Consider the following 17,519-nt stretch of genomic DNA (forward strand, 5'->3'; position numbering starts at 1 on the left):
TGTCAATCCTCAAAAGGGTGTGCGTTTTGAAGTTAAGAACCTTAAAATCTATGAGTGTTTATGCATGTGTCATCTTCCTCAGGTGACTCACCTTAGCTATAGTGCACATAAGATTAATAACATTTACAGTGTTGTGTACTGGAAGTATCCGTAAGTTACTACCCAGGAATCTGAAAAATAATCATAAGTTAAATACATTATATAACTTACAAAGACATCTATTAAGTAAGTAGAAAGGAGAGTGAAGGCTCTTATTTATTGTGTCCTGCCCTATTCCACAAAGGTTATGACCGACTTAATAGCCAGAATTTAGCAAACTAAATGTTCACTTTTGTTTTGGTCTTGCAGGAGAGTCTCAGAAATCAGGATGAACTCTGAAACTTGCTACCCTGATTCTTGGAATACCCATTAGGCCTGCATTTTGTTAACTATGACAAGTTAAAAACATTTATATTTGGCAAAACACAATTCACCTGCTGAAAAGGATTAAGAACTAAAGCAAGCACAATGTAATTTAAGAAAAGTTTTTAGTACTGTTCTTCTATACCTCTGCTGAATCCTGAACATCAGTTTACATTCCTCAGGCCCATGGAAGGGAGCAGACAGAACCAAAAAACTCTTTTGGTGAATATTAATAAACTTCTCAATTTTGGCTAGAAATATTTCTTCAGCTGATGTAAAGCATTCTTTAGCATCCATCAATAAAAATGCAACTCCTAGGAAAAGTGAACATAATATAAAACATCACGTCATATTTTGTAAACGCCATAAAATCAACAAAAATAAAGCATCTAGGACCTAAACACATAAGGAACACAATTTACTATAACAAAACTCTTAAACTACAAAATAATTTAGGTAATTCTTTGAAGTGCTCTATATAAAAGGATGGCTTATTCTAAATAAGAGGAAAAATGTTTTTAGTAACCATTTTCTGATGAAGGCACTGTCTACAAATTAATGCCTAATTTTAGTTAAAAGTGTTTTTGTGTTATGATTTTTTTAAAGCTGAAAATCAAAGAAAGATAAGCCTTTATTTCTTGAGGAAACCTTTACAGAGAATATTAACTATTACATACATTAACATACTCAACAGTTATCTAGGATTTCTTAAACACTATCAGACCTGTAAGAATAGTCCTGAAGGGAAATTTGATCCAATTATAGCACTTTAAATGAGGAAAAGACCATCTGAAGAAAGTGATTATATGATGCTAATTAAGTGAACTTTGGCAATTTATATAAACCTCTCTGAACCTAAGTTCCCCCATCTGTAAGATGGCAATAATAATTTACAGGTTTGTTGAGAGGATTCACTAAGATACAGTATATAAAGTAGCCAAGGCACATAGGAGGTATTCAAGAACATTTCACTTCTCCCTAGTGGGCTCTCTATTCAACCAGGAAGGATGAATTTGAAGTTGGACCACTTTCAGCCTGGAGTTTTATTTCTTGTAGCTTTTGAATTATTTTTTTAATGTTTATTTATTTTTGAGAGAGAGAAAGACAGAGTGGGGGAGGGACAGAGAGAGAAGGAGACACAGAATCCCAAGTAGGAGCCCAATGTAGGGCTCGAACCCACAAACTGTGAAATCATGACCTGAGCTGAAGTCGGCTGCTTAACTGACTGAGCCACCCAGGTGCCCGGATTTCTAGTAGCTTTTGAAAGCTGCCTGTCTTCCAAAATCTCTGCTAGAGTATCAGTCTATCTACAATGCTCCTGATAAGATCCTTTAACTCCACCTGTTTTATCACTTCATTCATTTCTCTATCACAAAACTATGCTTTGTGCTACCCCTTTTCCATTGTCCCAGGCTTCTCACATCTTAATCTAATTCCTTCCTGTATTTTGCCCATGACCATTGTACACTTTTATGATTTGCGGGACTTCTATTTGTCTCCATTTGGTTCCTTTCTTTTAGTATTTGTTTATGTTATATTCATTAAAGTCATGTACAAAATCATGAAAAAACATTCTCATATATTGTTTTTGTATATGGCTTTTGACCAAGGTTGGAATGTTGGCCTCTTCATTAAAACTGGTAACATTTTAAGTATTGACTATTGGAGAGGTGGCTTTGTTCTATTTTCATCTTAGTTCCAAAACAAGTAGTTTTTAACATCTACCACACACCAAAGGTTCAGCTTTAGTTCAACAATTGTAATATAAAAAGAAATGTATGTTGTAATTGGCCATGTGCACTACTTTTGCAGCTGTAATAGTTTTATACATTTACTTCTCCAAAAAGAAAATACTTTTAAGCTTATTACTCGGTTATTGAACTACCACTATTAGAATACTCCTATATTTCATAAGAAACTTAAGTCAAGATAGTGAGCAAATATACTGTACCAGAAAGAGAAAAGATAATTGATCCATTTTCCACTGAATCTGAATACCGAATCTTGTGGCTTCGATCTAGGGCAGTTGCAACTTCACAACTCTAAAAAAATTTTTTTTCAGAAACAAACTTAAGATATGCTTAGAATGATTTTTTTATTAAAACTAATGAAAGAAATTAAGTTTAATACCTTCTTTTATAACTATACCACTTAATATCTGATCATCAGAGGAGATAGTAAATGTGCTCTCTATGGTGGAAAAAAAACTTGTAGAAACAAAAACAGTTCTGAAACATACTGTATTTGGAAACAAATTGTGTACTAGTTATGTTATTTAGGGATAGAAACAAAGGACAGTATTAAAGAACTAAACGGTAAGAAGCAGAGCAAATGCAAAGTTGTTTTAAAAACAACTTGGAGATGGATCCTGACATACATTAACGTAAATTGGAAGGTGGGTGGTGGTGAGTTTCTTAGGTGGTTCAGAGAACCATGAAGTGCCAGACGTACAGAATATCACCAGGAGACAACCAGTTCTCCAGTTTATCTGTGTGTGCTACAGTTACTTTTATTACACTTTTAAAATGCTTTAGAGGTGCCTGGGTGGCTCAGTCGGTTAAGTGTCCGACTTCAGCTCAGGTCATGATCTCACAGTTCGTGGGTTCAAGCCCCACATCAGGCTCTGTGCTGACAGCTAGCTAAGAGCCGGAAGCCTGCTTCAGATTCTGTGTCTCCCTCTCTTTCTGCCCCTCCCCTGCTCATGCTCTGTCTCTCTCTGTCTCATAAATAAATAAACATTTTTTAAAAATAAATAAAATGCTTTATAGCCTTAGGTGAGTCAGAAAACATGTATGAACATAGCAACAAAACTTGTTTGAATACCATTTCAAAAATCATCTCATTTTCTATTCTATACAAGTACTTACTTAGATAATTTTATCCAAGCCACTAAAATCTGAGTGGTTCATAGTGCTTCCCGATTGGATACAGCTCAAGCTGATAATTCTCCAAGTAGATAAAAATCCCTTAGGTATATCAATTTTATATTTTGCTTTACAACATGTATATTTTAAGCATACAGGCTGGAATTATGTATAAAATGTATGCTTCCTTTCTGTCCTAAAGAGTATTTTGTGCCAAATAGATACCTAGAGTTCAACTATGGCTCTTCCCATGAGTTTATTTCTGCTGTTTTAAAATTATACATTGATTCCAGCAATGGCAGACTAAGTAATTTAGGCCAAACCTCCTGCTGAGGTAACTAGAAAAGCTGGACAATTTAAAAAATCTTCTTGAATACATCAGAGAGCTAGCAGGATAGTAAAAAATTATAAGGCCAAAATCTATACAGAAATTCAAAGATAGGAGACCAGCATTTAGGCCACCTTTTCCCTAAGGGCATCTGCCAATTCAGAAAGAGACTAGAGGCTGAACACAGTTTCTGGTAAAAGTAGAACAGCTCTCACAGGACTGTAGCCTAGCTTCAAACCATTTCAGTCCTGGAAATTGTCTTTAGATGATACTGTTTTACTAGTGCTCACAAGCATCTTACAGAAGCACCCCCTAGAGCAACCTTTCTCAATCAGGTTTCCTCTTTCAAACTACAAAGAAAATTATCTGAGTGATATTCTTTCAATTGTCACATAACTAGTACCATTCTAGATATAATTCATTAATTGCATAGAAAAGATGCTTTAGGGCTTGGATTGCCAGATTTAGCAAATAAAAATAAAGAACACCCAGCTGAATTTGGATCTGAGATAAACATAATTTTTTATTTTAATTTTTTAATGTTTATTCTTGAGAGGGGAGGAGAGGCAGAGAGAGAAGGAGACAGAATCTGAAACAGGCTCTGAGCTGTCAGCACAGAGCCTACGTGGGGCTCAAACCCACAAACTACAAAATCTTGACCTAAGCCAAAGTCACACGCTTAACTGACTGAGCCACCCAGGTACCCCACAACATAATTCTTTAGTATGTGTATGCCCCATGCAATATTTGGGATGTACTTATACTAAATTAATTGCTTACCTAAAACCCAAATATTGTAACTGAATGTCCTGTAAAGTATATAGCAACCCTGCTTAGGGCTTTCAGGGTTTAATTCACTTGTAAAATTAAGACTTCTTTGAAGAACAGAACACTATTCTAGGCCTCAAATTATTTCTATAATTTTTCAAATACAAATTTCAACATACAATCAAAAATAATCAGGCATACAAAGAGATGAAATTACTTATAACAGAACTATGAGAAACAACAGGTAATAGAAGTAGACTCACAGGGGTTACATAAAGTGAAGTTATAACAGATCCATACCTTAAAATAGCAATGTTTACTATGTTTAACGAGAAGAAAGACAAGACTGAGAATTCTGGCTAACAACCAGAAACTATAAAAATATGTAACAGATGTGAAAGAGTCAGAAAAGCTTCATAAAATATGACTTAAACCTTTGAAGTAGAAAGGAGTTTATTAAGCAGACAAGTGAAGGAAGAAGATAAATGTGAGAAAAGCATGGACAAAAAAAAGTAACAAAGATATTCAGAAACAAAAGTATGATTCTTATACAGTAAGTATGTAAGGTGTATGCAAGTCAGTTAATTTGAAGACGGTGTTAGGAATAAATGCTCGCATAACCTAAGGACCCATTTGTGCCATGTTAATGAATTTTAATCATTGTTCTATCAGTAGCTACACGTTTAGAATAATGTAAAAGACCTGTCAAATCACTATGCTATACACCTGGAAAGTAATGTAACACTGTATGTCAACTATAGTCCAATAAAAAATAATAATAAATTTAAAAAATTCATGTGCTATCTGGGGTGGCAACTAAAAGAATAATAGAATAAAAGAAAATAATAAAAATAAAAATACCAAGTACTGAATTAAGAAAAAATAGCCAAATTCAAGAGTTAATTTTTCAAAATAACCAGGAGCTAACACTAGATTTTCTAAAGCATGTTTCATGGAATATTAGTCCCATGAGAATTTAAGATGCATTCCTTATTCAATTAATACTTAGAAACACTGAATATTATCTTATCTCCTTTTGAGGATTTATAATGCACTTGAGCATATGAAAGGCTATTAAGAAAAGTGCAGTTAAAAAAAAACCATATAAATTTGTTTATACAAGCATTCGAAATGTAATCCAATACTTGTTTCTACAAATGTAACACCTGTTAATACTCCATAAAATTAATATTCTACCAAATCTACTCACTAGAAAGGAAATATAAATAAAATAGATTTGGGAAAGAGTACTCAATAACCAATACAGAGTCTATTAGAAAAACAAAAATGCCAATATGAAAATTTTAATTACAGAAATAGCTATTTCAAAAATTTCAACTTAATAAGTTTAGCTATATCTATATAACATAGGTAATTTTTTAAAATATAATTTATGACATAGAACCATAACATAATGCAAAACTTAACAAAGCAAAACCACTGTCTTTCTACATTCCATAAAAAATTAACAGCATAGAAAATTTAATAAAAAAGCTCCTTTTAAATTAAAGAATAATTTCCATACTATATAACTGCAGAGATATAAACAAAAAAAATTTTTTTTAAAGAATGAAAAAGGAAACCCCTTATTTTCTACAAAAATAGCACAGAAAGAGAAAACCACAGCTTAATCAATAGTAAATAAGTATTCAAAAATAAAATATTAGGATACCAAATTGTAAGAGAATATGAAAGAAATATCCATAATGATCAATTAATTTAATACAGAAATGAAAAGATTATTCACTTAAGTTCTCAAGAGACAACAAAAATCAATGCAACTGAAAAACTGTTCACCTTTTTCTGATTAAAAGAAAAACTTTATAAAGTGAGCTTAGATGGATATCAATGTAGTAAATACTTTATAGCAACAGGTACATCATATAGAATAAAATACTGAAAGTATTGTCATTAAAATCAGAAACACTGCTTTAGATTTTTGGTCACAGAAAAAGGCCATGAGATAAAAATAAGAGCTGTAGCTGTCAGAAATTCTAATGATAAATTATGACTGCTTCCCTGGAAAATCCAATAGAACCAACTGATAATGAATAATGAAAATGCGGTGCACTGATTAAAAATAGATAGCCACAAGGGTGCCTGTTTAAGTGTCCGACTTCGGCTGAGTTCATAATCTCATGGTTCATGAGTTCGAGCCCTAAGTTGGGCTCTGTTCTGACAGCTGACTGCCTGGAGCCTACTTTGGATTCTCCATCTCCCTCCTTCTCTGCCACTCCCCTACTTGTTCTCTGCTTTTCTCTCAAAAATAAATAAGCATTAAAAAAATAATAATAAAGATAAATTACCACAAACTCAAAAGCTTCTACTTATAATTGAAAACATGGGGAAATATTTCATAATAGCAACAAAAACATCAACTATCAAGGTACTTAAAAGGAAATAGAAACAATACGAAGAAAAAATGTTTAATTATCTGAGAAAATAAAGACTTGAAAAAAAAAATGATGTATCCCGTGTTCAAAGGATGGGAAGAATAAATTTTCCCTTGTTTAATAAATTAGTTCAATTCAAATCAAAGTATAATGAATGGAATCTTTTTTTAACTTAAAGTGATTCTAAAGGTCATCTAGAATAAAGTTTTGCAAACTTTTTCAGTAGAAGGCCAGATAATAAATATTTTAGGCTTTTCAGGCTCTATATTATCCCTGTTGCATTTTTTCTTTCTTCTTCCCTGTTTCCCTCCTTTTTTTCTCTCACCCTCCCTCCTTTCTTCCCATCTTCTTTCCCTCCTTCCTTCCTTCCTTTTTCTTTTCTTGCCTTCCTATCTCCTTCCCTCCTTCTCTCTTTCTTTTTCTTATAAGCCTTTAAAAATGTAAAAACCATACTTAACTCACTGGCTTGGTAATAACAAGCTGTAGGCCAGGGCAGATACCATAGTTTTATGATTCCCTGATCAAGAATAAATAGGTTTTAAAAACATATTAATAGTATGCAAGAAACATGCCTTACTAAGTTTAAGGTGTATCACACAACTACAATGAATGAAAAACATCCTGCAGGATAATTTGACAATACATATCAAAAGTCTTCAAATGTGCACGTCCCTTTCTTTAATGCAACTATTCTAATTCAAAGAATTTTTCTAAAATAAAAACTAGCGGGGTGCCTGGGTGGCTCAGTTGCTTAAGCCTCCGCCTTTGGCTCAGGTCAGATCTCATGTTCGTGGGTTCAAGCCCCGTGTCAGGTTCTGTGCTGACAACTAGCTCAGAGCCTGGAGCCTGCTTCCGGTTCTGTGTCTCTTTCTATCTCTGCCCCTCCCCCTCTCATGCTCTGTCTCTCTCTGTATCAAAAATAAATAAAACATTAAAAAATAAATAAATAAAATAAAAACTAGCAATAAACAGAAAGATTTAGGGGTGCCTGGGTGGCTCAGTCAGTTAAGCGTCCAGCTTCGGCTCAGGTCATAATCTCACCGTTTGTGGGTTCAAGCCCCGTGTCAGGCTCTGTGCTGACAGCTAGCTCAGAGTCTGGAGCCTGCTTCAGATTCTGTTTCCATCTCTCTCTGACCCTCCCCTGATCACACTGTCTCTCCCTGACTCTCAAAAATAAATTAAAAACATTAAAAAAAATTTAAATGGAAAGATTTATGTTTAAGATAAATGAAGATTCAGCTTTTAAAATATTAAAATATCGGAAATACTGGAATAAAAATGATGATAGCTCCTACTTTCTTTGAAAAGCACGAAAAGCCAAAGAAGAATGAGAAACAAAAGCAAACTTTCTTTTGTTGAAACTAGGAAATGTGTAACCCCCCACAAAACACATGAAAAAAGAATAGACTTCTACTTTGAGGGACATTTTTGAAAGCCATGTCTGAAAATTCTGGCTCCTCTAGGGAAAGAACATTTCAGCTGTGTCTAATGCTTCTCTGACAAATCATTAACAAAATCCAGTATTGGAAAGACCTTACTTTTACACAAAAACTACAAGTACACACTGAATCTATTTAACTGTGTAACTAACACGAAAATAAATGTGGGAATTATGGTTATTGAAAAAGTATAAGTTTTATGCACATTTGATATAACTAATAAGTTATAAATACCTAATATAATCAGTGTTTGATTGTTGATATAATTAATAAAAGTCTTGAGGAGAGAAGGAATTAGTAATGTTCTATTTGTTGACCTGACTGGCTACATGATATTCTTTTTATAATAACTCTATTAAATGGTTCATATATACTTTTATGTACTTTTCTACTTTTTTCTATGTATATCTCATAAGTTGAAAAAAGTCAAACAAAAAAAAAACCCCTCAATGAATAAGTTAAACAGGAATAGAGAAAAATACTGATATGGAAGAAAGAACTGATTAAGTTACCTAGACTGGTACCTAAAGACAGAAAAAGCGTGAGAGGTCAAAATGCAAGGAGAATATTGTGAGAAGATCTAACAAACTTCTAATGGGAGTTCAGAGAGGAAGGAGCAAGGAAATAGTACAGGCAATATTAAAGGAGACGATGGATAAGAACTTGGTAATAATAACAATTCAAAGATTCATGAAGCCTCAAAAGATAAAAAGAAATCTTTACCTTAAAACAACAGAGCATCAAAATCTGAAAAGCAGTCAGAAAATAAAGACAGGTAAAAGGAAGTGACAAACTGACTGCTATCTAATCAACAATAATAATGGAAGTCAGAATCCAGTGAAATGAGTTCCTCACTTGCTGAAAGAAAATATCTATAAATCTAGTAAAAATATCTTTCACTTTTGGAGTAACTGGAACTCTCAGACATTGCTGATTAGAGTATAAAGTCTTAATTCCCACATTTATTTTTATTTTAATTACAGAGATTAAATAGTTACACAGTTAAATAGATTCAGTGTTCATTTGTAGTAAAAATGAGGAAAGTTTTGCATTTTCTGATAAAAATAAACACCTGACCCATATGACCCAGAAATTCCATTACTATGTATTTATAAGAGAAATGAAAACACAGATCAACAGACAGACATAAACTGAGGTTCACAGCAGCTTACTTCAAAATGGCCAAAATCTGGAAACAACCCAAATGACCATCTACTGGTAAAGAGATAAATAAATCTGGATATACTCATACAGTAAATTAGTACTCAACAATAAAAGGAAACAAACTATTGTAATATGTATTAATATGTAAGCAAGATACAAAAGAGTACCAACTGTGTCATTCTATCTATATGAAGTTCTAGAACAGGCAAAACCAATTATAGTGATAAGATCAATGGTTACTTGAGGCAGGGGGCTGGAAAAGAAATGACTATAAAAGGACATAAAGGAACCTTCTAGAGTGATGCATATGTTCTACATTTTGACCTTGGTGGTAGTTACATAGATATACTCATTTGTACAAACTCATCAAACTGCACATTTAAAATGTCTGCATTTTATTGTATATAAGTTATACTTCAATTAAACTAACTTTTTAAAATATTCTTTATGCTTTTTAATTATTTTTGAGAGACAGAGACAGTATGAGCAGGGGAGGGTCAGAGAGAGAGGGAGACACAGAATTGGAAGCAGGCTCCAGGCTCTGAGGTTGCTGTCAGAACAGAGCCCGACGGGCAGGGCTTGATCCCATGAGCTGCAAGATCATGACCTGAGCTGAAGCTGGACGCTTAACCAACTGAGCCACCCAGGCACCCCTAAATTGACTTTTAAGACATCTTTCAAGATCTAGGGGAAAACAGAAATATTTTGATATTAACAAAAACAGAGAGAAAGTTTTTACTTCTACAAAATCCTCAGAAAGGTAAATTCTAAATTATATTCCTCAAATAAAAAGAAAGTGATTTAAAAAAAGAGGTCTGAGCCAAAAGAAGAAAAGGAGAACAAAAACAGCAGGTAAGATATGAGTAAATCTAAACAAATGCTAACTTTAGAAAATAACATTATGGAGTTAAAAAACATAATTAAACTAAATACGGTAACAACAAGAACCTTGTTCTAAGAGTGTTCTAAGATTCTTTTGTGACTTAAGATGAGGAAAAATGTAATTATTCACTATGGGTTTTGTGGAGCTAAGTATACATGTTAAAAATTTTAGGGCATGGGATGCCCGGGTGGCTCAGTTGGTGAAGCGTCTGACTTAGGCTCTGGTCATGATCTCACGGTTAGTGGGTTTAAGCCCCGCATCAGGCTCCATGCTGACAGCTCAGAGCCTGGAGCCTGCTTCAGAATCTGTGTCTCCGTCTCTGTCACTCTGTCTCTCTGTCTCTCTGTCTCTCTCTCTCTCTCTCTCTGCCCCTCCCCCACTCATGCTCTGTTTCTGTCTCAATAATAAATAAGCATTAAAAAATTAAAAAAAAATTTTAGGGCAATCACTAAATTGTAGAAATAGAGAATATAATTTCCAAAGCTACTAAAAGAGGGAGAAGGATGGGGGTAGGGGAAGAGGGGGAAAGAGGGTGGGTGGGGAGAGAGAGAAAGACCAAACAATCAATACAAAAAGTGACAAGAAAGGAGAGAAAAAAGAAACAGAAAAGGTGGGACAAATAGGACAAAACAAGATGATTCAACATAATAAATGAATTATACAGTAGCTGTTTTTGGCAAATTTCCATGGGTTGCTGTCTTTCTTTCTCAAAGTCATTCTAAAAAAGCTATTCAATTAAGAGAGAAACATGAATTCCAGAAACCTAACAAATAGAAGCATGAAAAAAACCAGTGAGATTTAAGTCTTAAACTGGTATGTGTTATGGAGCTAGATGGCTAAAGCTAATAGGGCAAAGTGAAGTTTGAGGCAGCAGTGAGAAGATAGGATAAAAATCTTATTTTAAGTCCTATTCTGCCTCTCTCCTCTTTACTGTGGAGCAGTCATTTCTTGCCCCTTCATTCTAGACATCAGCTAGTGTTCACAGATAAATATCAGGGCAATGGAGAAATCCTGTTGACTAAGGAGTTAAAAACAGCTGTAGACTGACCAACTCTCTCGGGCATTTTACTTCCCATGCCCTCCCCATCCAAACTATGAAGACAGCCTCCTCCCAATGCCACTAAGGTACACATATCAGTTTCTGTGGTTTATTTTTTAAACCTTAAGTAATATATATATGTGCATATGTGTTACTGTTTCTGGAATCCTTTAAACATCTCTATTAGAACAGGCTTATAGAGAAAAAAAGAACTTAAAAAATTTTCCAACGCTCAAATATTTAGAGATATAAGATGCTAAAAATAGATAAAGTTTATAATTTATCTTTAAAATACATTTAGTGTACATTCTTGCTGATCCACATAACTTTGATAATCACTAAGGATCTTTTAAAATACTGTTCTATGGTTTTTAATTTTTTTTTAATGTCTTTTATTTATTTTTGAGAGACAGAGAGAGACAGCGTGAGCAGGGGAGGGTCAGAGAGAGAGGGAGACACAGAATCCAAAACAGGCTCCAGGCTCCGAGTTAGCTGTCAGCACAGAGCCCGAAGCGGGGCTCGAACCCATGAACTGTGAGATCATGACCTGAGCTGAAGCCGGACGCTTAACCAACTGAGCCACCCAGGCGCCCCGGTTTTTAATTTTTAAATTAAAGATGAATGGCCCAAATGTCTCTTTACCTTAAGAGATGAGCTAATAATAATGGTGGTTGTCCATTTTATTTTTTCTTTTGTGCCATTTTCAGCCATCTCCCTTCTTTGGATCAAGCCAGCTTCTAACGGTGCCACAATCTGAAAAAAGGTAAGAGCAAATAGGACATGTACATGTAGAAATGTTTGATGAAAGAGTAAACTAAAGATAGAAATGAAACTAGGTGGGGGCACCTGGATGGGTTAGTCAGTTAAAGTCCAACTCTAGATTTCAGCTCAGGTCATGATCTCACAGTCATGAAATCAAGCCCTGCATCGGGCTCCACCAAGGGTATGGTGCTTGCTTAAGATTCTGTCTCTCTCTCTCCCTGTGCTCCTCCCCTACTGGTGCTTTCAAAGGAAGGAGGGGAGGGAGAAAGAGAAAGAGAAAGAAAGAGAGAAAAAAGAAAAAGAAAAGAAAAAAGAAAACCAAGTTAATGGAGACATTCTAAAGAATATTTGAAAGTTAAAATTTGGCACTGAAAATATGTCTTGTTATACATTAAGCTTATTCAATACCATACTTCCTATTTTAAAAAAGAGACAACAGACCAAAAACAGAGTCACTTGCACTAAACCCTACAACACTAAACCAAGACTTAATATCTAACCTAACTCCAGTTTCAAAGCCTAATCAACATATCTCCTACTTACCCCCCCCCCCCCCCCCCGCCCACCAAAGTAACTTTTAATCAATCGACACTGAATACCTGGTCAGCACTAGTGAAATAATATACTTAGTAAATCCCCCTCCCTTTCTCCTCAGGAAGGCAACTGCCTGAAAAATGCATACTTTGCAAATAATTTCCTTTTTCCAACTTCTTCCTGTTTAAAAACTTTCCCTTTTCAGGGTGTCTGTGTGGCTCAGTTGGTTAAGTGTCCAACTGCAGCTCAGGTCATGTCTCATGGTTCATGAGTTCCAGCCCCACATCAGGCTCTCTGCTGTCAGTGCTGACCTTCTTCAGACCCTCTGTCCCCCACCACCCCCGCCCCTTCCCCAGTCATGTTCTCTCAAAACTAAATAAACACACACACACACACACACACACACACACATACACACACTCTCTCTCTCTCTCTCTCTCACTCTCTCTCTCTCTCTCACACGCACAAAAAAACGTTCCCTTTCCCAAGGCTTGATGGAGCTCCTTTCCCTTGCTAATTGAGATGTTGCCTACTTCATGATTCATTGAATACAGCCAATTTGGTTTTTAAATGTACTGTTGAATTTTTGCTATTTAACTCTATTAACAACTACTAAAAACAATGGTTCCCATTATAGGGAACTAACATAATAAAAGAAGACTTGTGTCAAGGACTATGAAAGGATGCACCTGCGTGACTCAGTCAGTTCAGTGTCTAACTCTTGGTTTGGGCTCAGGTCATGATCTCGAGGTTTGTGAGTTCAAGCATGGAGCCTGCTTAGTATTCTTTCTCCCTCCCTCTTTCTCTGTCCCTCCCCTGCTCACTCCCTGGGTCGTTTTCTCTTGAAATAAATAAATAAGCTAAAAAAAAAAAGTATGAAAGGTCTGTGGTTTTATTCTACTTGCAAGCTGAAAAAAGTTTGCTTGCCATAGTTTCATGGATATAGCAGAAGATTTATATAAGACTCTTGGAGCAGAAGACAAAAAATGGTTTTTTATTATTTTTTTATTTTTTTAACTCACAGCAATAGAAGGATCCTCATTCTCTTATAGCAATTCCCCAAGCCCAATTCCCACAGGATTATGGGACAAAGGCCAGGTCATATCAGCAAACACAGTGAGTTGTATTATAGGAGAGGAACCCTGAGCTCAGGAATCCCTAATGTTTATAATAATCTGCAACCCCACCTGCCTTGTGCTCTAGAAGAAAATACTGTCTCTCACGTACAAAACTATTACTTACTACACAAACATCCTTGCAAAAATAGTTGAGGGCAGTATATATGTGTTTCTTTTGGTGATGCTGCTAATGCCTATCCGGAGACCCTACTTTAAGAGTCACTGCTGTAAAGGAAGAAAGAGTATTCTAGGCAACATCACAAAGTACTGTACATAGGCAACCAGAAAATAAAAGTAAGTTAACGTGATAAGAGAATTTCAGAAAGTTCAGTGTGCTAAAGTTTAAAATTTGGTGGTCTGAGGAAAGATAAAAATTAATTACTGTAAACCCAGTAGTGTTGTGGTCCAAATTTGGCACTTTTCAGATTACTTAACACTTAACATTCTTAAGTCAATTCTATGAAATGGGTATGACTTTTACCCATTTTTCTATTAGATTTTCTTACTCTTTTTCTCATTCATTTATAGTATTTCCTTATATACTCTAGGTATCAATTTTTGTCAGCTATTTGTGCTTTTTATGAGTTTGGACTTGCCTTTTCCCCCTTCTTTATGATGTTATTTGATATTATTTGATGTTATTTAAAAATTTTAATATTGACAAATTTATCAATCTTTTCATTTAAGGTTAGTGATTTTATCTTTTTGTTTAAATTTTTTATTTTGAGAAGGAGAATGTGCATGCACACAAGTAGGGAAGGGGCAGAAAGAGAGGGAGAGAGAATCTCAAGCAGGCTCTGCTGACACCGCAAAGCCTGAAAAGGGGCTCGATGAGGGGCTCGATCCCATGAACAATGAGATCATGACATGAGCCAAAATTAAGAGTTGGACCTTTAACCAAGTGAGCCACCCAGGTGCCCCAGTGTGTTTTATTTCTCAAGACATCCTTCCCTACCCAAGAGTCACAGATACTCTCTCGGTATCTCCTAAATTTTTAGTCTGACCTTTCAAATTTAAGTCTTTAATCCATCTAGATTTTTGTATAGAGTTTGAAGTAGGGATCTAATTTCATTTTCTAAAAATATGGCTATCTTTAGTTGTCCCAACACTATTTAGTAGTCTTTCCTCCCCTGGTTATTTGCAATGTCACCTTAGTGATACATTGTTTTCATATATTCAGAGACCTGAGTTCTCTAATTCTATCCATTGTTCAGTGTGATTATTCCTAAGTCAATGTCACACTGTTTATAATTGTTAGAGTTTTATAAAAAGTCTTGATATATGGGCAGTCTCAGTACCTTATTCTTCTTTTTTAGGAGTGCTGTATGTATTCTTGGGTCTTTTTTCTTCCATATACATTTTAGAATCACCCTGTCAGTTGCTTTTAAAAAATTCTATTAGAGGATTTTTAAAATTAAAAGTACATTTACCTACAAAACAATTTGGGAAAAAACTAAATCCTTTATGAAATCAAGTCTTTCCATCTATGGATATGATATATCATTCTATATATTTAGGACTTATATTCTAGTGTTTTTGTTTAACATCTGTAATAAGCAATCTCCTTACATATTTTTAAGAAACTTGGAAAGGCTGTATAACTTTCTGTTGTATAGATATGCCACCCCTTATTTGATCCTTATACAGCAGAAAATAATTTTCCCTTCACCCTTCTGAGTTCTCAGCTGAAATCCCCTATAATAAACGACAGATTAAAGAGAAAAACAATTTTATGTTTTATATATCTTCACATATACATGGAAGATAACCAGAAAAAAAAGAGTTTATTCTCTGAGAGAGCCTACGTCACCACCTTAAATACTATCTTCAACCAAGGACAGAAGAAAGATGTTGTGGGAGAATGGGAGGGTGGAAGAAAAGACACAGTAAACAGTAAGGTCTGTTATTCAGATTTAAGTCAGTGCCATCTCTGAGTTTCTTGTAATTTAGAGTCATCCTTCTCTTCCAGATACAGAAAAAATATACTTAAAATGGAAACTTCCTTCATAAATGCAACTGTCCCTTATAAAAGGATAAATTCTCCATTTTCAGAGCTTTTCTTATGCTTGTATTTCTTAAAACATTCAGCTCAAAATAATCCTTATGCCAAATAGACATATTCTGGGATATCATATTCTGCTAACTTCTATTATCATTGATAATTTACACTGGACATCTGATCTGCTCCCAAACTTTTCCAATTATAAACAATTTGCAATAATATGGAATTATCCTTCAGTACCACAAATATCACATTCCTCCTCAATTAAAACCTTTCAATGATTCACCATGCCATATACCTAATCAAGGTGTACAAATTCTTTTGTAGCCTCATGTCCTACCATTCCTTAACATATTACATAAGCTCTAGCTATCCTGAGGAACTTTGTAGTCCTTTTCCCCACCCCCCAGGCTCATAATTTATTATACAAATTGAGTATCACATGATGAGTTGACATTAGCGACTCCAGGTATGGGAACTCAGCACATAAGGTGTACCTTAAAATCCGTTTATATTGCTTTCACAGCTAGTGTTTTTTTAGACCTTAACTTGAAGTACAAGACCATCAAAGTGAGGCCTCCATTTGTGGCCAATACACAATTCATTCTACCTGTGAGAATATAAGGAGTTGAAATATTTTTTTGATACCAGTGAAATGGAATTGAGCATCAGTTTCTGAACCTGCCATAATTTCAATCTTGCAAAAGGCACCAATTCCACTGGTCGTGTCCTTCAGCCTATGCAGCTACCCCATAGCTGGCCAGAAGAACTGAAGAACTTGTAGTCCTAAACAAAATATGCTTTTTCATGACTCGTCCCTATATATAGTCTGACTAAAATTCCCCTCCCTTCCTTGTCAATTCCTAGTTATTTATAATAATTAGCAATTATTAACTTCCTTCCCTATTCTCCACAGGCAATTAGAACTTTCCTCTTCTGTGGACCTACAGTATCCCAAACACATCTCTGTCACATTACTCATTAATATAGTTATAATTTTGTTTACATAATTGTATCTCAATAAAGACATTTCTTATTGAAGGCTCCTAAAGGAGAAGGACCATGTTTTATTTGTGTTTGTATTCCCAATGCCTAGCACAGGTCCTGGCACATTTGCTAAATACCTTTAAGTCCAGAATTCAGAAGCAAAATAAAGATCACATCAAGCTGGAAACAAATAAGGGCAGTCCTGGATGATTATCATAAACAGTGGGAGGTTTTTGCCAAGTGCCTTTATGTTTTTAGAAATGTGTGATGTAGACATGGATCAAACTAGCTTAAAAAATACCACCCCTCACTCACCATGCCACGGTATCTCTTCCTAGAAAACAAGGCCATGGTGAAAAACTTTTGAATATTCTGTGAATAGATTCTTAGGAATAGACTGAAGTCACACAAACTCTTCTGAGTCATACCTACCCTCTCACTATATCTGAAATGCAGCTGGCCAAAGCGTCAACAAGAGCTCAACATGATCGATAATGAACTCTAGCTCCCTGTACCAGGTTGAGCAAAGGACTGGGGTGTACAAGAATGTGGGGGATTTTATGGGTAAATATATGTGACAGGTGTGTACAAGATGAGCCAACCACTTTCAACCTAAGAAAGAAGCCAAGGTATTCTACCATGATCTGGATGATTTAGTGGGTGGTGAAAAATAAATATGGATAAGGTAGGCAATGAAATATGCTTTCAAGAACTATGCTATGAGGGAGAAGTAAGGGGATCCTGGGCTTCCCATGTCCCTCAAACACAGCTGTATTGAGGTCATATTACTTGAAATACCCAGGAAATCAATTTGCAAAGTGGCAGAAGGAGTGGCA

At 35.1% G+C, this 17,519-nt stretch overlaps 1 protein-coding gene and 1 pseudogene across 1 annotated transcript in view; both read right to left on the reverse strand.

Moving 5' to 3' along the window:
* Nucleotides 1-17,519, reverse strand: part of C8H1orf146 (chromosome 8 C1orf146 homolog) — a 39,578-nt gene that overhangs the window by 1,052 nt on the left and 21,007 nt on the right. Inside the window, exons 2-5 of the mRNA XM_029948082.1 lie at nt 11,923-12,033; nt 2,354-2,444; nt 548-716; nt 92-170 (exon numbers count right to left, since the gene is read on the reverse strand). Of these exons, the coding sequence (XP_029803942.1) occupies nt 92-170; nt 548-716; nt 2,354-2,444; nt 11,923-11,991 (408 nt within the window). The 5' untranslated portion in view covers nt 11,992-12,033. The remainder of the gene's footprint in view (nt 1-91; nt 171-547; nt 717-2,353; nt 2,445-11,922; nt 12,034-17,519) is intronic.
* Nucleotides 16,206-16,384, reverse strand: LOC115297635 (annotated as a pseudogene).

The sequence above is a fragment of the Suricata suricatta genome, chromosome 8 (assembly GCF_006229205.1).
Source record: "Suricata suricatta isolate VVHF042 chromosome 8, meerkat_22Aug2017_6uvM2_HiC, whole genome shotgun sequence".
Lineage (NCBI taxonomy): Eukaryota > Metazoa > Chordata > Mammalia > Carnivora > Herpestidae > Suricata > Suricata suricatta.